Source organism: Dendropsophus ebraccatus, chromosome 2 (assembly GCF_027789765.1).
Source record: "Dendropsophus ebraccatus isolate aDenEbr1 chromosome 2, aDenEbr1.pat, whole genome shotgun sequence".
Taxonomy (NCBI): domain Eukaryota; kingdom Metazoa; phylum Chordata; class Amphibia; order Anura; family Hylidae; genus Dendropsophus; species Dendropsophus ebraccatus.
The window spans coordinates 207,951,179-207,973,313 of record NC_091455.1 but is presented as its reverse complement, the minus strand read 5'-3'; the positions used below and the strand labels follow the sequence as shown (position 1 = coordinate 207,973,313).

General features: G+C 40.8%; 1 protein-coding gene across 1 annotated transcript in view; it reads right to left on the bottom strand.

Annotated features, from left to right (window-relative positions):
- The window catches only part of DGKB (diacylglycerol kinase beta), a 170,058-nt gene that overhangs the window by 60,702 nt on the left and 87,221 nt on the right, over positions 1–22,135 (bottom strand). Inside the window, exons 3-8 of the mRNA XM_069959728.1 lie at positions 20,708–20,784; positions 15,119–15,139; positions 12,456–12,609; positions 7,895–8,038; positions 1,637–1,686; positions 306–380 (exon numbers count right to left, since the gene is read on the bottom strand). Coding sequence (XP_069815829.1) covers positions 306–380; positions 1,637–1,686; positions 7,895–8,038; positions 12,456–12,609; positions 15,119–15,139; positions 20,708–20,784 — 521 coding nt within the window. The remainder of the gene's footprint in view (positions 1–305; positions 381–1,636; positions 1,687–7,894; positions 8,039–12,455; positions 12,610–15,118; positions 15,140–20,707; positions 20,785–22,135) is intronic.

Below are 22,135 nucleotides of genomic sequence, written 5' to 3'. Positions count from 1 at the left end.
AGTTGCCAAATTCAGTTTGCCAATTCAATACAGTTGACAAACTTAGCTCTACTACATTAGCAAATCTCAGCAGAGTTACATCTTGTTAAACTTGTCTGGATCGAATGTATTTCGTTCTGCTCTTTCTGAAAAACTATGTTGTACTAAATCTGACAAACTCAGATCTGCTCCAAAAACATAACTCTGCTACATCTGTAAACTCAGCTCTTTACCTCATTTTCTCAACACCTTATTTTCATTATTCATTTCATTCATGTATATAGCACCAACATATTCTGCAGCGTCGTACAGCGGTTGTCACTTACAGGGCTAAGCTCGGTGACGTCCCACTCCAGGTATTCAGCGACGTGCATCATCTGGGTAATGATACTCTCCAGCTCCTGATAACAGAGGAGAATAGCAGGCAGGTCACATGACTATACCATATGATAGAACTGAAAACTTAAATCAAATAAAAGGGGAATTTCTTCCCAAAATTAAAAAAAAAATCATCTTCAGTTTGAACAGCTCCTCCAATCAGGCAGATACATCTCAGAGCTCAGGGTTTGTCCCATTAGGATTGTCTAGAGTGGATACAACTGTACCAAACCCTCTGCTGTGAGAAGGAATATAAGTGGTCAGTCTGCAATGTTTCTATTCACTAACAGCAAAAAGTTAAGGGGAAGTTTATAAGAAAGTTTTAAAACTTTTCTTCCTACAAGAATCAACCAGAAAGTCCAATTTCCCATCTGTGAAAATGCTAAAAATTCAGCTCCTAAATTCCTTATTACTGACATCTGTTTCTGGGAAAGCTGGATGACACCTAATATGGCTGCCGTTACAGGACTCGCCTGTATGGGTAGTGATATATAACACACTGCTATTTTCCTGTATAACTTTACTGCTCAGGAGACTAGGAAAGCTGGGTGACTATTAGCCCCACTGTTTTCCATCCAGATTTCCTAGAGAGTATTTATAAGAACCTTTTGGTGAGTTATAGTTTTTGTTGGATCTGTATTTAGAAGTACTCTGGTCTGGAGTCTGTATTTAGAGGTAGTCCGGTCTAGGGTTTTTATTTAGAGGTAGTCTGGTCTGAAGTCTGTATGTAGAACTAGTCTGATCTAGGGTTTATATTTAATGGAAGTCTGGTCTGTGGTCTGTATTTAGGGTTAGTTTTTTCTTGGGTCTGTATTTAAAGGTAGTCTGATCTGAGGTCTGTCTGTAGAGGTAGCTTGGTCTGGGGTCTGTATTTAGGGGTAGTCTGGTCTGTGTCTATAGTTATTGGGAGTCTGGTCTGGGGTTTGTATTTAGGGGTCTGGGGTCGGTATTTAGAGGTCTGGCCTGGGGTCTGTATTTAGTGGTCTGGTCTTGGGTCTGTTTTTAGAGGTAGTCTGGGGTCTGTATTTAGAGGTAGTCTGATCTGCGGTCTGTCTGTAGAGGTAGCTTGGTCTGGGGTCTGTATTTAGGGGTAGTCTGGTCTGGGGTCTGTAGTTATTGGGAGTCTGGTCTGGGGTCTGTAGTTATTTGGAGTCTGGTCTGGGGTCTGTAGTTATTGGGAGTCTGCGGGGTGTTTGCGGGGGAAATTGTATTAACTCCACCCCTTTAGTTGGGGCTGATGCAAGTATACAAGTGATATAGGATGAAATTTAGCACTCACCGTGCTGTCCAGGTAGCCGTTCCCATCTGTGTCATATAGCCGGAACATGACTGACAGGTAAAGAAAAGGGAAAAAGAAAAAACAATTCATTTAGAAGATATTCTTGGGTAATTTTGGGTAATTATACTGTACATGTAGCAGAGATAGACAAAAGATAGATAGATAGATAGATAGATAGATAGATAGATAGATAGATAGATAGATAGATAGATAGATAGATAGATAGGAGATAGATAGGAGATAGATAGGAGATAGATAGATAGATAGATAGATAGATAGATAATAGATAGATAGATAGATAGATAGATAGATAGATAGATAGGAGATAGATAGATAGGAGATAGATAGATAGATAGATAGATAGATAGATAGATAGGAGATAGATAGATAGATAGATAGATAGATAATTAGATAGATAGATAGATAGATAGATAGATAGATAGATAGATAGATATTCTTAGTAAGTTCAATGGCACTCCAATAGATAAGATGCAAAATAGGTGTTTATTCCAGTGTCCAAAAAGGTATACCTTTTTGGACACTGGAATAAACACCTATTTTGCATCTTATCTATTGGAGTGCCATTGAACTTACTAAGAATATATAAGGAAGTCCGTGGTTGGAACTACAATAGGCACCCGTCTACACTGCTTCTTAGTGCTGCTGAAATACTCGTAGATAGATAGATAGATAGATAGATAGATAGATAGATAGATAGGAGATAGATAGATAGATAGATAGATAGATAGATAGATAGATAGATAATAGATAGATAGATAGATAGATAGATAGATAGATAGATAGATAGATGATAGATAGATAATAGATAGATAAATATTTGTTAGAGATGAGCGAGTACTAAAATGCTCAAGTGCTCGATACTCAGTGACAAACATTCTACTTCATGGCCACTAGATGGCAGCCATAGCTTATAAAATACAGACAGCTGGGGCTTTGGATAGTTATATAGTGAGATATACAGTAAGATGAAATAGATAGATATACAGTGAGAGAATAGATAGATAGATAGATAGATAGATAGATAGATAGATAGATAGATAGATAGATACATAGGAGATAGATAGATAGATAGATAGATAGATAGATAGATAGGCGGCAAAAGAGAAGAAGCAGCCTTGCTTTAATGTGGTAATGGTGGTGCCAGCGGATCTTGATCCAGACCAAAGATCGTAGTGAGTAGATAGATAGATAGATAGATAGATAGATAGATAGATAGATAGATAGATAGATAGATACAGTAGATAGATAGATAGATACAGTAGATAGATAGATAGATAGATAGATAGATAGATAGATAGATAGATAGATAGATACAGTAGATAGATAGATAGATAGATAGATGATAGATAGATAGATAGATAGATAGATAGATAGATAGATAGATAGATAGATAGATAGATAATTTGTTAGAGATGAGCGAGTACTAAAATGCTCAAGTGCTCGATACTCGAGAAGAATATTTCCCGATGCTCGGGTGCTCGTTTCGAGTAACGAACCCTATTGAACTCAATGGGAAACTCAAGCATTTTTGCAGGTGACCCAAGCTCGTCACAGGGAAAGTTGTGTGAAAACCTGGAAACCTAAGAAAATGATGGAAACAACACGGAAATGGACAAAAAAACAGCAGGGGCAGCATGTATGGATACCTCTGAGGCTGCCTAATCGCACCATTACGCCAAATTATGGGCAACAGCCGGGTGGTCCACCTCAAGACAATTTTGCTGACCCAGACCAAGATGGGCAAGGCATATGTGCTGGCACATGTTAGGAAAGCACACAACTAGGTGCAATGTGAGGACTTTTGGTGTAGTCTATGGAGTCTCTGTGTACCAGGTACCAGGTGCTGTTTGTTTTAGAGCACCCATTACAATGCACACTGCACAGCCAGGATAGTTGTAGCTGCACTACAGATCCCAGCAAGCCAAGGTACAACAGCAGCAAAAATGAGTACTGAGAGGACTTTGGGCAATTTCTTTGGGGTCTATGTAGATTATGTGCTGTCCCCTTTTCTGGCACCAGTCGCTCTGCACAGTGTGCAGCCAAGATGGTGGTAGCTGCACTACAAGTCCCAGCCAGCAGCCAAGAGTAGCAAAAAAAATGTAGTCGCGGACCTAATTCTTATATGCCAGGGTCATCTGATCTGGCCAGCCAATCGCTGCTATCGACATGTAGGCTTCCAACGTAATGCTACGAGCTCCCAAAGCCTCTCCTGCATGATGATTGGCTGACAAAAAGCCGGCAAACATGCAGGAAGAGGAAGATGTCATTGTCTCGAGTATCGCGAGCACCATCCAGTACCCTAATACTCGAACGAGTACCAAGTTCAGACGAGTATGCTCGCTCATCACTAATATTTGTACATTTGCACATCTCCTATAGGAAATTTTCTTTTACTTCATTTTATGCACTTATTTATTTATTTAATTTATATTAATATTTAACAGTATTTTAAATTATTTATATTTATATTTTTATAGTATCTATTTATATATTTTATTTATTTAATGTAATTTATTATTTATTTATATATTATTTATATATTTAAAGTATTTATTGATATTATACAGTATGATGACATTTGGAGGCTGCCATGGGATTGCAATCATTTTGTGGATGTGACACCCATTACAATATAAACCCTAAAAACTCCTGATACGCTGGCATACATCTGTACGAGTGTCTGTTCGTGTGTATAACAGGTACTCCCTCACCGGCACATACAAGAGACAGCCTTGGGGGCCATTGTCAGGTCCTAGGGCCTAAGCTGTTTCCATGGTAACACTGGCCTAGTGATGAAGTTGCTAAGCTAAACAATCTCTGTATGCGGTGGCGGCCTCCTCGCTGTGCGGGGCTGGGATCATTATGGGACTAAACAGCCTCTAATGGTGCGTTTACACGTAACGATAATTGGCCCGATCGTACGATTAACGATGTCGGAGTAACGATCAGTGTTTAGACGGTACGATATATCGTACGGAAAATCGTTTTGCGATCGCTTAAGCCTATCTCACACATTGGTTAAATCGGCGAACGACTGTTCACACGGAACAATCTGCGAATTTTTTGCGAACGCCGAACAACGATTTGATAACATTTTGAAAGATCAAAATGAACGATTTCTCGTTCGTCGTTTGATCGTTCACTGCGTTTACACGTACGATTATCGTTCGAATTCAATCGTTATCGCGCAAATTCGCACGATAATCGTTACGTATAAGCGCACCTTAAGGCGGGGATGGGGAACCTGCGGCCCTCCAGCTGTGGTAAAACTACAAGTCCCATCATGCCTGGACAGCCAGAGCTTTAGCATTGGCCGTCCAGGCATGGTGGGAATTTCAGTTTTGCAACAGCTGGAGGGCTGTAAGTGTGATACCCCAGCTCTAAACAGAAACTGCAGACAATATAATAGTAATAATAACAACATACAGCTGTTTAATTATGAATACTGAAGCCATGTGTTATATGAAACCTAAAGCAAATACTTAAAGGGATTATCCACAATTAGGAAAAGATACTATAACCTGTGTTCAGTTTGTTTGTGGTTTTGCAGCTTAGTTCCATTAAAGTGAATGGAGTTGTAATACCGTACAAAACCTGAGGACAGGGGTGGCGCTGTTTTTGGAAAAAAGCAGACACAGTACGTTATGCAAAAAATGTATGAAAAAAAAATGGTTAGTTTGTGTTTGTTTTGACTCGTTTTTTTAACCGTTTTTGTTTTTATAGCTATGTTCACACTGCGTATGAATCCGTCCGTAGTGCGAACCGCGAATATACGCACGTAGTTTTGAGTTTGATGCGTTCGCTTGAAAGTATAGAATATATGCCCGCACAATGCACACTACGTATGAGCTTACGGCCGGATCGTATACGGCGCCGTGAAAAATGAACAAGACCATTGTTTGAGGACGGAAATGTTCCAACTCACGGCCGTGGATTTCCATGCGGTCCCGTACGAAGTACTTATTCCAGCCAAATTTAACTTGATTTTTCGATCCAAAAGGTTCTGTGTGTTTTATTGGGCTGTGCGAAGATTTCCAAGTAAATGACCTGCCTCAGATCGCTTCGAAACAAGCTAGGGAAGCATAACTGTACTGCGGGCGTATGTTCGCGGTTCGTACGCATCCGGCCGCATGTCAATTTTTCCCAGGCCCGTAGTTTCAGCCGCACATGTACGGCGGTGTATGATCTACGGACGGATTCATACGCAGTGTGAACATAGCCTATATATATATATATATATATATATATATATATATATAATGGAGAAAGCAGATCCAAGCATATGCTACAAATGCATCTGGTTTTTTTCATCCTTTTTTCATCGTTTTCTATTATTATTATTATTATTATTATTGCAAAAACCCAGAGTTGAAAAAAAAGTTGAAATTATTCATACTTTTTAAATAGATTTTAATACATTTTAATAAATTTTGGGCAATTATAACTGGAGACGAGAAAGTACAATTTTTAAAGAGATGAAAAAGTCCCCGTCCCCCCCCCCCCCATGAAATGTTCTTCTGTTGAGACCCCCAATCTAATGATCTACTCTAATCTGTAAGGAAATCTGGCAGTAAGTGTTTCTCTACAGCTCCACCACAGGGGGAAGGAGGTATTACACATTACAGAGTCTACTCATACCAATGAGCTATCTGTGCAATACAGGACATGACAGGTCCTCCAGGGTGAGAGACGCTCTTTGTAGAGAGATGAAAACATTGAAAATGGATCCCCCATAGTATTTCCTATGAACCTTAAATGCGCTATCCCCGATTTTTTAAAACCACAGAGATGTCTTTCATAAACAGCGTCACCCCTGTCCCCAGGTGGTGTGTGGTATTACAATTCAGCTCTATTCACTTCAATGGAACTGACCTGCAATACCGCACCAAAAAGTGTTCTCTAAGAAAGCGGCCATATTATTGTAAGTCTAGAAAACCCTTTTATTTTGCCCCTTTTTCCCCAAAGTGATTCGAGGAATAAAGTTCATATTCACTAAGGACATTTTTTTTTAGAAAATTTCTGGTTGAAGAGTGTTGCCGAAAGTTACACAACACTTCAAAACCAGGGGCTGACAAGATGATTTATAATCTTTTTGGTAAAATAATAATAATAAAAACATTGATTTCTGCCGAGGGAAAAATAATGGTATGTACAGACGCCAGCATTTCCATAGCTTACACTACAGGTACGCCACCATTAGTACGGTGACAGTGCGGGTGACACGTTTGCTTTTCCCGCATTGATTTTGTGAACCAGAAAAAAACAAAAACAAAAACAAATGAGTCACGACTAAATAACTAAATTCACGGAAACCATTTAGAACGAGCGGCTGTGTACAGAATATGGGCGAAAGAAAAGCTGATGAGAGGGGGCGTTATTGCTGGAGTTGGCCAGCAGAGGCCGCTGTCTCCCATGAAATTAAAGGAACCTGTAAATAACCTTCGAGGCTGGTGAACAAAACCTTAAAAACTGCTCAGTTCTCATCCAGCCCTCCGGCACAGATAAGGCTGGGTCCACACTACGTTTTTGCAAATAATGGATGCAGTTGTGTAAGAGATATATAAGATGAGATATATAAGACATATAAGAGATCAGTTTTTTTTAACGTACACAAAAATGAGGTCTACTACGTTTTTGTGTACGTTAAAAAAAAACCGGATCAAAACAGATGCACACAATTGCATCCGTTTCATTTATCAGATTTTTTTTGCAAAAAACGGATTGCAAAAACGTAATGTGAACCCAGCCTAAGGCGCCTATTACACGGAGCAATAATTGGCCGAATTGGCCCGATTCAGCAGATTATCGCTCCGTGGAATAGAGACAACGATCAGCTGATGATCGTGTCATCGGCTGATCGTTTATTTAGGTGCAAACCTAAAATCATCGGGCACTGACTCCAGTAGACTCCACTCTACCCACACTAAGATGTATAATGTATATATATATATATATATATATATATATATGTGTTTGTGTGTGTGTGTGTGTGTGTGTGTGTGTGTATCATACACCTCAGAACAGTATAATTTTAGATAGATAGATAGAAAGATAGATAGATGGATATAAATATATGTATACACACATATATATATATATATATATATATATATATATATTACAATACTGTTTTACTATACTTTAATACATTATTGGATCTCGTATTATACTATATATTATTGTATTATTTTGCATTTATTGTAGAGTGGGATGTAGCTTGCGGTTATATATACTTACACTCCAGCTTATCCTCGGGTCTTCCTCTCTCGAGCAGCGATAAATAGCAAACAATATCTTTCAGCTGGATGACGTCAGGAGGTCGCAGAGACACCGGGGATGAAGAGCGTGAGGAGCTATTACTTCTATAATTCATGCGGAGGCCTGCGGGGTAGAGAACAATGTCACCAGGACGTACTGTACTGAGGTTTTATGTACAGGGAGACTTGTCTGCAGTAAGAGACAGTACATAAAGGATCCGACCCCGGGGCGGCCTGGTGGGGATTTTTTATAGCTTGGTGTCTATGTTCGTCAAATATGGATCCAGTTCCGTGAACAGTTCATGACCAGCTTTGGTTCAGGGTTTACGTTAGAAGGGTCACTTTAAGAGGTCTGATGTATATAAATGAAGAACCCAACAATGTCCATGCTAAAAGCTGAAGGGCTATGGTCTTGGGAGAAGGTCCAAAGCCTCTTCTTTCCACTAACAATGGACTCCACTCACACCTCACTATGGACCACCAACTCCACTATCCCTAAAGGGGAACCCTAGATAGAAAGTTTCCTTCTAGCTTTGGATATCCTATAAAAAATATAATATGTAACTATTTAGGGTCCATATGATGGCTTCCCACAGAACAACAGGGCAGGTAGTGCTCTTCGGACATCATGGCCCCCTCAGATTGTACCAAGGTGATATGATCTCTGAGCCCATAGGACATGGCCCTCAGAACAAGGCCAGAAAAGTCTTCATTCTGCTCAAGACCCCCGTTCATTCTGGCTACTCAAAGCATATGGACCCCAATGATGTCATCTTCTCCATGTTCCATCTGAGACATGTAAGAAGATATCATAGGAGGGTCCTATGAAGTGAGACCTCCACAATTATTAGGACAAAAGCGCATTCTAAGCTCATTCAGTGGCTATTATATTCTCACTGGAACCCAAAGATCTCAAAGCTGTAAGTCAATGGGTCATGACTCTTGGGAAAGAACAATAGATATTGTATTGGTTTATGGACCACACTGGTGGCAACATCTGACAGGTCTACATCATATCCTTAGTTTTCCAAGCTCCTTGTCTACTTATGACTGCCACTATTAGTCTTGCCACAGGACGGGTAGTGAACCCCAGCAGTACAGTCATTCGCCCAAAGTAATAAGAGGCTTCCAGGTACAGTATGGCTGCCACTATGAGTCTTGGCAGGAGATGGGTAGGGAACCCCAGGTGGTGCAGGGCGGTCATTCATCCAAAGTAATTAGAGGCTTCCAGGTACAGTATGGCTGCCACTATAAGTCTTGGCAGGAGATAGGTAGGGAACCCCAGGTGGTGCAGGGCGGTCATTCATCCAAAGTAATAAGAGGCTTCCAGTCATGGCTGTTTCTACATTGATCCAGTTTGCTGATCCTGGACTGGTCTCTGGATTCTTTACTTTACACAAAGTGCTCTTGCTTGACCTCCATTACTCCGATCATGACTACATTTGAGCCTATCCCATGGTACCACATACAGGACTAGGCTTCCGCGTTTCTAGCTCATTGTTCCACCTACATTGGTAAGATTGGTCCTATTTGCCCCACTGGAATTGGTTCCCCTTCTACAAGATGTCATGCATGGGATCAAACACCAGACCAGCTGTGGTCACCAAAGTCTTTGGTCTAAATCCACCATAAGTACAGTATACTGCGCCTATGGGGATTTCATGCACTGGGTCATTATGGTCTCAAATAGTGTCCAGTAGAGTTGCTCAACTCTTCAGATTCGGCAACATTCTCTGAACATGAACGCTTGCCATTTGACTCTCAACATCTGGAGAAGCTCAATGCCTCTCCTGGGCCGCCAGGAAAACATGGAGACAGGCTATAGCTGTGAAAACGTTCACATTCAAAGAATTCTTCTGTTAGGTATTGGTACTAAAGGGGTACTCGGGTAAAAATCTTTTTCTTTCAAATCAGCTGGTTTTAGAAAGTTATATAGATTTGTAATTTACTTCTATTTAAAAATCCCCAGTCTTCCAGTACTTATCAGCTGCTGTATGTCCTGAAGGAAGTGATGTATTATTTCCAGTCTGACACAGCGCTGCCACCTCTGTCCATGTCAGGAACTCTCCAGAGCAGTAGTAAATCCCCATAGAAAACCTCTCTTGCACTGGGCAGTTCCTAACATGGACAGAGAGCCCTGTGTCAGACTGGAGAGAATACACCACTTCATGCAGGACATACAGCAGCCGATAAGTACTGGAAGACTAGAGATTTTTTAATAGAAGTAAATTACAAATCTATATAACTTTCTGACACCAGGTGTTTTAATCGAAACAGATTTTTTTTGCCGGAGTACCCCTTTAATAGAAGGAGGTTTCTATGGGAATGAATGTCTTTAGATATACTATTGTGACTAATAAAAAGATAGTTGGGACTATGTGAGCTCGGACCTTTAGGATGCCGTGTGAGCCCTCTACCAGGAGCCCATACAGCGTCTCTCTCAGCTACGTTGTCGGAGCTCCCACTCCAGGCAGTAAGACTGTAATACACTCACTATCATTACTATACATAAGTACTGTTATTAGTCAATGAAGAACAACCTACAGAAAGATATACAGGATATAGAAGAATAATATGCATTAAACCAACAAACCTCCAGAAAAATTATCATGGAATCATCTCATATTCAGTAACAATCCGATCTCCGATCCCCCATCTGTATGAGGTGCCGCTGGTGATATGGTGTGACAAGCCATAGACGGAGGATTATCTCATTGTTTAGCACCTGACAGTGTTAAGCAGTCTATTGTCTCTTCCGTCGAGATTCACTAACACGGATGAGTAATTACACATTTACACCCTTCAGATAGCGACAATCCGTCTATCAAGAAGAGTCATAACCGCGGGGACGTCATCAACAGAATGGGATAATTACCGTAGGAATAAGAACGTGACATTCGTGAGTCTTATCTATGACTATGTGTTATATAAACCTGGGGAAAGCTGTTGTGGTAGATGCAGGATTCACGGGGAGACAGAAACCTCCAAGACTTGTTATCAGGATACTGCTAAGGGGCCTATTCCACGGAGCGATAATCGGCCAATTATCGCTCCGTGTAATACAGACAACGATCAGCCGATGATCGTTTATTTAGGTTCAAACCTAAAATCATCGGTCACCGACCGCGTGGAATAGCAATGCACAGCGGGCGACCGATGATTTCACAAGCACCATGCTTTACCTACACATGTTGCTGGTCTTCTCCTGCGCTCCTTCTTCCTAAAGCTTCCGCGCGCAGCAGCAGCTTTGGTGACAGACCAGACAGACAGCCAGACAGACCGCTCAGCCAATCACTGATCGCGGCGGTCCTGGCCAGTGATTGGCTGAGCAGTCTGTCAGCTCAGACAGGCCGCACCGAAGCTGCTGCTGCGCGCGGGATCGGAAGGAAGAAGGAGCGCAGGAGAAGACCTGCAACATGTGTAGGTAAAGTATGGTGTTTAAACAAGGGCTGCAAGGACATCGGTAAAGATCGGCGGATCGTTTACATTATTGATCAGGCCCCCATCGGCCGTGGAATATAGGACCCTAACAGTGAGGACAGAGGTATTTTATACCTGTAGGAGTTACAGAGGCTGCAGAGGCCCATGCCTGGTTTATCAGAGGGTCCAATGAAAAATTTGCAGGTGTAGTCTTCTTAAAGCGGTAATTCAGCGAATAAAAAATTATTTCAAATCAACTGGTGTCAGAAAATGGCAGAGATTTGTAATTAACTTCTATCAAACAATCTACCAGTACTTATCAGCTACTGTACGTCCTGCAGGAAGTGGTGTATTCTTTCCAGTCTGACACAGTGCTCTCTGCTGCCACCTCTGTCCATGTCAGGAACTGTCCAGAGCAGCAGCAAATCCCCATAGAAAACCTCTTGTTTCTAAACGTTAACTATACTGTTGGCACTAAAGTCAGTGCTTATAGATTTTCTCTTTTGTAATTTGTTCTTAAAAAACCTAATAAAAACATTGAACCAGAAAACCTCTCCTGCTCTGGACAGTTCCTGACATGGACAGAGGTGGCAGCAGAGAGCACTGTGTCAGACTGGAAAAAAAAAAACATATCTTCCTGCAGGACATACAGCAGCTGATAAGACAAAAATTTTAAGACATAATTAACAAATTCGTATAATTTTCCAAAATCAGTTGATCTAAAAAGATTTTTTTTCTTCTCCAGAGTACTCTGTTGGGAGTTTTTTATGCCGTAAATGTCTATATGTGGCCACCCACTGGTTAGAGTGTGTACTGCAGCCTGTTAGGAGTCTTGTTAGCATGCAGCAAAAATGTGTTATAGTTTTCTAGCATTGGCATTATCATATTAACTCTTAAAATATCTTTTGATAGTTATGTATACACTATTTACTAGCAATACTGCACCTTACCACAAGGTGCGCTGTATTGAAAAAAAAAAGACCCTTAAGCAATAGAAATTACAACGCAGTGCCATTCACTTGCAGTAAAACAATAATCATAATCTCCACTTAATGGTAAAATAATGTAATAAACATTCTCCTAAATGTGATGATATGATAGATGACATAATCACAACCTACCGCCCGACAGGAGAGCAGTTTTACTTTGCATTGAAGGGCTTGGGTTCTGGAACCTGTTACTAAATGACATAAACAGATGTTTGCAGAATACATCAGGCAGGTCAACCTCCAGGAACGTCTTCATAAATAGCTGGAAACCTTCAAAGTCAATCGCCTGGTGATAAAGAGATGTGGAGGAAATGCATAAAAGTCAACTTACTAGTCATTTATCACTGACAAGTGTCATCAAAAAGACAGGAAAGGTTTCTTCTCTCCATAACTCTGGATATTTTTCTTTTGTCACCCTTACTGATAATGCACCTTATATAAGATGCCATAAGGAGTGGGAGAAGGAAACTGACACATAACCCGAGAAAGGGAAAAAAATTCTAGTTGAGAAAATTGCTGTCACTTTGTACAGGAATATAATGTCTATAATGCTTCCATATATATAATATATCTACTATAATACTGCTTCCTATATACAAGAATATAACTACTATAATCAATGGGGAGAGAAACAGGTGGCTGGCACTACACCATTAATATACGGGTCAGGAGATCGGACTGCGCTAGGCTGAACCCCGGTTGCATACAGATCTGAGGTGTGTTGAGGTGCTGCATGCTAAAGTGATCAGTCCAATATAGGCAACAGTAGAAACAATAGAAGCGGGCACTCACCACTGTATCACCGTAGAATGCTTTATTAATCCAGGTGGATACGCAGCAGGGAAGGGGGAAGATGGAGGAGCGTTGGCTTGCACCCGCTCCTCCATTTTCCCCCTTCCCTGCTGCGTGTCCACCTGGATTAATAAAGCATTCTACAGTGATACAGTGGTGAGTGCCCGCTTCTATTGTTCTTATTGCTGCCTATAACTACTATATAACTACTATAATACTACTCCTATATACAGGGATATACCTACTATATTACTGCTCCTATATACAAGAATATAACTACTATAATACTGCCTCCTATATACAAGAATATAACTACTATAATACTCCTCCTATATACAGGAATATAACTACTATAATGAACAATGAATAAAGGATAAAAGGAGGCACTCACCAGCAGTGTATTCAGACCATCCGGCTTTTATTGCTGTGCGCAGGGGGAGCGGGGGAGACAAGGTGGGTGACCGCAGTTCCGCGGCTTAGTGCCGCTTTGACGGGGTTCGTCAAAGCGGCACTAAGCCGCGAAACTGCGGTCACCCACCTTGTCTCCCCCGCTCCCCCTGCGCACAGCAATAAAAGCCGGATGGTCTGAATACACTGCTGGTGAGTGCCTCCTTTTATCCTTTATTCATTGTTCATACAGCATGTTTATTTCGGATTGAGCACCACCACATACCGGACCCAGCCTGAGATAGTGCCATCTAGTGGAGAGCCAGGCAGTGCCATCACTTTTTTCTTTCTTGTTGGATAACTACTATAATACTACTCCTATATGCAAGAATATAACTACTATAATACTACTCCTATATACAGGAATATAACTACTATAATACTGCTCCTATATACAAGAATATAACTACTATAATACTGCTCCATATATATAAGAATATAACTACTATAATACTGCTCCTATATACAAGAATATAACTACTATAATATTGCTCCTATATACAAGAATATAACTACTATAATACTGCCCTCTATATACAAGAATATAACTACTATAATACTGCCCCTATATACAGGAATATAACTACTATAATACTGCTCCTATATACAAGAATATAACTACTATAATACTGTCCCTATATACAAGAATATAACTACTATAATACTGCTCCTATATACAGGAATATAACTACTATAATACTGCTCCTATATACAAGAATATAACTACTATAATACTGCTCCTATATACAAGAATATGACTACTATAATACTGCTCCTATATACAAGAATACAACTACTATAATACTGCTCCTATATACAAGAATATAACTACTATAATACTGTCCCCTATATACAGGAATATAACTACTATAATACTGCTCCTATGTATATACAGGAATATAACTACTATAATACTGCCGCCTATATAGAAGAATATAACTACTATAATACTGCTCCCTAAATAGAAGAATATAACTACTATAATACTGCTCCTATATATAGGAATATAACTACTATAATACTGCTCCTATATACAAGAATATAACTACTATAATACTGCTCCTATATACAGGAATATAACTACTATAATACTGCTCTTATATACAGGGATATAACTACTATAATACTGCCCTCTATATACAAGAATATAACTACTGTATTATTGCCCTATGCCTGTCTGTCTATCTATCTATCTATCTACCTATCTATCTATCTATCTATCTATCTATCTATCTATCTATCTATCTCCTATCTATCTATCTACCTATCTATCTATCTATCTATCTATCTATCTCCTATCTATCTATCTCCTATCTATCTATCTATCTATCTATCTATCTATCTATCTATCTATCTATCTATCTATCTATCTCCTATCTATCTATCTCCTATCTATCTCCTATCTATCTATCTATCTATCTATCTATCTATCTATCTATCTATCTATCTATTCTTTGTCTACCCTGTGTAAAGGCCATCAAAAGTCAGAAACCCTATTTAACAATGTGAATAAAATAAATAGTAAGCATCTTCTCAATCATCATTCAGTGACTTACCTGGTTCAGAATATCCTGTTTCTGCATAGTATATAAAAAAGAGAAACAGAGATTAAAAACTGGGTGGGTTGGAGGGCAGTATATTGTATACACATACAGCTGATATAAAGCCATGTTTATTCCTATTATGCTAGTATCTGTGGTTCAGCCTTTTATGGTGTGTTTTTTTCTGGAAATTGCTTGAAAAAAAATGCATCTGACCCAAAAACTGTACCCCGGATGCATTATTGGTAGTATATTTTATACTTGACATCTGTTCTCAACATTTATCAGGCAGTTGTGCGTAAAAAAAAAAAAAAAAAAAGCTGCATGCCTATATATATATATATATATATATATATATATATATAATAAACATAAATAAGCAAACATTACATTGATACAAATAGGGGATGTATCGTTTATCCTTGTGGAGATCCAACTTGCAAGCAAAGCTCTCTGGGAAAGAAGTATGCAAATGAGTTTTCCTTTAAAGGGCAAAAAACTGTCTCTCCATCGCCACCTAGAGGCAAGTATCCTGGAAGTGAATGTCTGGCTAATAAAAAGCCTTGAAGCATCACTAGTCATACTCCAACGCTCTTTTATGGTCAGATATTGACTCACAGGCTAGCTGCCTATAGGTGGCAGTAGAGAGACAGTGTTCTTCCCTCTGGATAAGAGTTCCTTCATCTCTGTGCTTTGATGTGAGAGCATGTTATTGTATTCCGATCATTACACTTCAGCCTCTACAAATGTCATAATCTGCTCTTGTATAATACATGACGGATATAATATCTTTCATTGTTGACCTGCGGAGAGGAAGTATTTATATAATAGGATTTCTTCATTGTTCAGGTCGCCCTCTGCTTTCACTCTTATTATGTGCACAGTTAACCCGGCAAAAGGACATCTCAATCCAGAATTCAGGAATAAAATCTCGACTACGTAACCGCAATGTACTGACAATGCGAGGTGTTATATGGCTGTAATGACACTGTATGGTCACTAGATGGCAGAACCTGACTTTTATCTATAGCAGGCACCTTTCCATAAACATAGTTGTCCCTAATCTATCCCTAGACCTTTCCCTGAATACCAGACACTGCTTATCCTTACTATACCTGTAGAAACCCTGGACTAAATTTCCCCAGTAAGACTGGCCAGCGGGCACTAGGAGCGGGAAAGCAGGAAGAACAGAAATTAAAGGGGTTATTCAGGATTAAAAAAAACATGGCAGGTTTTCTGCATAAACAGCACCACTTGTGTCCTTGGTTTATGAGTAGTGAATGGAGCTGAGTTGTAATACCTCACGTGACTTGAAGACATGGGTGGCGCTGTTTTATGTTTTCCCAATCCTGGATAACACATTTAACCAGGCATTGATTATTGTTTTTTTTCTGCTGCTACCACGATCATGCCTTTCTAGAATGGTCACCATGCCCTGGGCTGCCCAAGTCCAATCAGAGATGCAGGGAACTTCACCTGGAGACAAGCTAGATTCTACACTGTAGTCCGCACAAAAATGCACAAGCCAGGGATTGGTGTTTAGAGCTATATTTCTGATTTCCTGCTGTGCTATGAAAGTCTTTAAAGGAAAATCCCTTTAAATGTTGGATGGTTAAAGAAGGGCCAGCTACTGTCTTGTCTGTGATTCTTTTGAGCAGACTTAAAGGGAATGTGTCATCAGAAAATGACTTGTTGTTTTGATGTTAAACATATTTTTTTCTAATTTTTTTCTAATTTTTCATTTTTCTATCTTTATTATAAAATAATCCTGATATCTTGTAGTTTTCATTCTCGTCACTGGGGCTAAAACTAAGCTGAAACTTCCTGTTCTGTCTGTTGTGATAAGAGGAGGCTGCTGTAAAGTGATCTGTACAGCATTGCAGCGTCATGTGACACCAGTAGATAGAGGAGACAATAGCAGCTTCCTGTGGAATGACCTCTTCACAGGTCACAGAGCGCGCTCAGTAATGTCTCACATCCATCTTAAGGGGACAGACTATGCTTATTGTCGTCTATGTCCATGAGTCTTGCTGTAAAGCATGTCACTAAATGCTGTTAGGAATAGCCCAGGCAAGTTGGCTGCCCCCGTAACAATAAACAAAAAGTGAAATACAAAAAATTTGTCTGAAAATAGAAACAGAATAGAGGTTTAAGGCAATTCCCAGGTTGCGTCCACAGAGCAGTCCCAGGGGAGTAGTGCCGGCTTCTAGATGGTAGTGCTATAGAGTGGTAGTGAAGTTTATAAACAACAAAGTACAAGTTCAACTCCAGGTTCTGGTCTGATAGAGTTCATCCAACATCACAAGACAGATTCAGGACAGGCAGAAATCCCGAGTCAGGAAACCCCTCCGGTCACATCCGAAATAGCAAACACCTTCAAAAATGGGCCAAGGAAGCTGGCGGCTGGGGTAAGGTGCCGCCGTGGTGAGCAGGCTTCTATAATCAGAGGTGATCAGTCACAGCCCGGCGGCATCCACCTGTCTCTTGGAGATGTCACTGTGCGCGCTGACAGTGGCGGTAGTAAGACAAGGAGATGTTCAGGGGTCAACGCAGCAGACAACGTCCTCATATACCGATAGATGGCTGAAGACGGGGGTGGGATAAAAGATGCTGAAGAGTCAACATTATAAACACTCGGACATATGTATTCAGTATTTTCAAGACTTTGTTGTTTCAGTTTCCAGGGATTTCACCAGGTTTCAAGATTTCTTCCTAGAATTATTTTTCTTGTTTTTCTGAGTACCGACAAACTGTTCCTCCCAGACGCCATAAAGTAAGACGATATTACGGTACAATAAATCACACTGAACACACACATACATAGTCCCTGCTTGCTGTTACCTTCCACTTGAATCATGGAATTAGTTTTATACTGCACTATGTGAGCGCTATATGGCGCAATTTTTTTGAACTATGTGCCATGTCGCAAACCTTTTACATTTTTCAGCAGCTGGGACTACCGGTGCAGGCAGTGTCTGTACCACACGCTGCCTGTGCCAGAAGAGGAGAGCACGCCGGGAGAGCTACAGCAACCTAGGAATGTGTGGGAGGTGAGGGTTTTTATTTGTTTTGTTTTGTTTATTTTTGACTTTTTATTTATCTACTTTAGGGGAGCTGCAAAGGGGTCCATGCACTAAAGGGGGACCACCCAGGGGACCATGGACTAAAAGAGGACTACACAGAGGGTCATGGACTAAAGGGAGGGGACTACACGGGGGCCATCTACTCTAGGGGGGGCACAGATTGCCATCGACTAAGGGGAATATACAGGGGGCCATGGACTAAGAGGGGAATACACAGGGAGCCATCTACTCTATGGGGGTGCACAGAGGGCCATGAACTAAAAGGGGAAACACAGGGGGCCATGGACTAAATGGGAATACACACGGGCCATCTTCTCTATGGGGGTGCACAGAGGGCCATGGGCTAAGAGGGAAATACACAGGGGGGCCTCTACTCTATGGGGGGTGCACAGAGGGCCATGGGCTAAGAGGAGAATACACAGAGGGCAATGGACTAAAGGGGTGTTACACAGGGAGCCATGGACTAAAGGAGGGCTACACTGGGGGCCATGGCCTGAAGGGGGTAAAACCCATTGGACCATGGACTAAGAGGGGACTACACAGGGGGTGCACAGAGGGCCATGGACTAAGGAGAGAATAGACTAAAATGGGTCTACACAGGGGGGCCATGGACTAAAAGGGTGCTACATAGGGGTCCACAGGCTAAAGGGGGGGCTACACAGGGTGGCCATCTACTTTACTGGGGTGCACAGAGGACCATGGACTAAGAGGGGAATGCACAGGGGGCCACAGACTCTAGCGGGTGCCCAGAGGGCACACTGATGTGAGCAAGCAAGTAGCTCCAGGGTCCCCTGTGCACTGGGAGGGCGTCAGATTGGGTGGACAGCCCGGGGTCCAGGGTACATATAATCCGCCCCTATATACGACATCACAGGCTTATATACTATACGGAAGCTTAGCATCTCTGCGTTCCTGGGAGTTTCATGTAATGGAGCTACTGCTCTGTATCACTTATAACACTGTAAATGAAGACGTTACATATGCTGAGGACCCCGGCTGAACTCCCAGTAGCCCAATCTCTTTGCAGGCAAATCCCTGCGCCCCAGACCATGGAGCACAAAGCGTAATTCAATAAAATGAGAAACTGGAAGCTACTGAATAATTACTCAGCTCAGGTTTAATATAGCCGTGAATCTGGAGCCGAACTGTTGTACCGTTCCTCCAGGCAGCGCCTTCCTTCCCCTATGAAGTCTTGTTAACTGTTTCATGTTATGTCAGATGGAAAATTCATATGGCATCATTCTGATGAAAAGACAGAGCCCAGTGGTGGCGATGTTAGATTTAGTTGTTTTAACAGCGCACCACATGGTCAGGAGTGGAACTGCAACTAAACCTTTTCAGTAACTTTCATAGGAGACGCTAATATTACTCACTACGTAAAGTTACAGGACGTCTGTTTGTATTGTAGCTGTATCTCGGTTGGCAGAACGCTCTTCATTTATTGCCAGCAAATACATCTGTTCACCACAATACAAAACACAAAGTTCTTCAGGAAGAATATTTCCCTCTATTACTGTGCTGGATATGGCAGGTTACAGAACAGAATGATATGGAGTATATCTTTAGTGGTGGATAAGATGGACAGGTGCCACCATAGTGCAGGCACTGTACATACTATCTGAGCCTTGTACCCATTATTATTCAGGGCACTGGACATACTATCTGAGCCTTGTACCCATTATTATTCAGGGCACTGGACATACTATCTGAGCCTTGTACCCGTTATTATTCAGGGCACTGGACATACTATCTGAGCCTTGTACCCATTATTATTCAGGGCACTGGACATACTATCTGAGCCTTGTACCCGTTATTATTACGGGCACTGGACATACTATCTGAGCCTTGTACCCGTTATTATTACGGGCACTGGACATACTATCTGAGCCTTGTACCCGTTATTATTTAGGGCACTGTACATACTATCTGAGCCTTGTACCCGTTATTATTACGGGCACTGGACATACTATCTGAGCCTTTTACCCGTTGTTATTATTCAGGGCACTGGACATACTATCTGAGCCTTTTACCCGTTGTTATTATTCAGGGCACTGGACATACTATCTGAGCCTTGTACCCGTTATTATTTAGGGCACTGTACATACTATCTGAGCCTTGTACCCGTTATTATTTAGGGCACTGTACATACTATCTAAACCTTGTACCCGTTATTATTACGGGCACTGGACATACTATCTGAGCCTTTTACCCGTTGTTATTATTACGGGCACTGGACATTCTATCTAAGCCTTGTACACGTTATTATTCAGGGCACTGGACATACTATCTGAGCCTTGTACACGTTATTATTCAGGGCACTGTACATACTATCTGAGTCTTTTACCCGTTATAATTCAGGGCACTGTACATACTATCTGAGCAGTGGTCTGGAGATGCTCTGACCCAGTTATCTACACTATTCGGCCCTTATCACAGTCATTTGGATCCTTGTCTCCATTGTTATCCACTGTGATCACAGCCTTACATAACTACAGAACATATAAGAAAATAAAAGAATTACCGCTTCCGGGTTATATTTTGCCAAGAACCCATTACCATGGAACTCCTCCAAGACGTCCTTAAGTTTCTTAGTTGAATCTTGAAGATAGAAAAAAAAGACAGATATTAATTGGTTACTACATAGGAGCTTAAAGGATAAGTCTGGCAGAAATTTCTATTAAAGTATTATATTGTCCCCCAAAAGTTATACAAATCCCCATTATACACTTACTACAGGAAATGCTTATAAAGTGCTTTTTTCCCTGCACTTACTACTGCATCAAGGCTTCACTTCCTGGATATCATGGTGATGTCACTTCCTGGATAACATGATCATGTCACTTCCTGGATAACATGGTGATGTCACTTCCTGGATAAAATGGTGATGTCACTTCCTGAATAACATGGTGATGTCACTTCCTGGATAACATGGTGATGTCACTTCCTGGATAACATGGTGACCCGACTCTCAGAGCTGTGCGGGCTGTGGCTGCTGGAGAGGATGATGGCAGGGGGACACAGGGCAATGGAGGGACACTGAGCATCCCTCTGCCATCATCCTCTCCAGCAGCCACAGCCCGCACAGCTCTGAGAGTCGGGTCGTGACATCACCATGTTATCCAGGAAGTGACATCACCATGTTATCCAGGAAGTGACATCACCATGTTCTCCAGGAAGTAACATCACCATGTTATCCAGGAAGTGACATCACCATGTTATCCAGGAAGTGACATCACCATGTTATCCAGGAAGTGACATCACCATGTTATCCAGGAAGTGATGTTTTGATGCAGTAGTAAGTGCAGGGAAAAAAACACTTTATAAGTATTTCCCATAATAAGTGTATATTGGGGATTTGTACAACTTTTCAGGGGCAATAGAATGCCTTAATAAAAATTTTCACCGGACTTCTCCTTTTTAAAAAAAAAAAAAAAAAAACATTTTGTATATTTGAGGAAGCGCGTATACAGGAAAGTCCATAATGGTCATACAAGGCACGTTCCAACCTATCTCAGAATAAGGACTTCTCCTTTAATGTAAAATAATTGCTTCTATTTTAAAACACCGCCCTTTGTCATTAAATGTCGGCCATCCACTCAATTTTCACAGTGTGTGAACATAGCCTTTCTGTGTTTTCAGTCCACTCTTGGTTTTGGCTGCAAAATACTGACCATAATACTGAGCAAAAATACTGTGTGTGAGCATAGCCAGAAAGTGGATTTCTTTTTATTTGTCAATCAGTGTATTATGTTGTTGCACTGTATTATATTGCATTGTTGCTATGTTAGATTAAAAGGTATATTAAAAGTGTTAATAGGTTACTTTGTGTTATTGTTTTGTCAATATTGTTATTTATAGTCTATAAATACCAGAACTGCAGGCTACAAAGTGACATTTACTATGTGATTCACTTTTTTATGTGGATTACGGACTACAGTATATATATAGT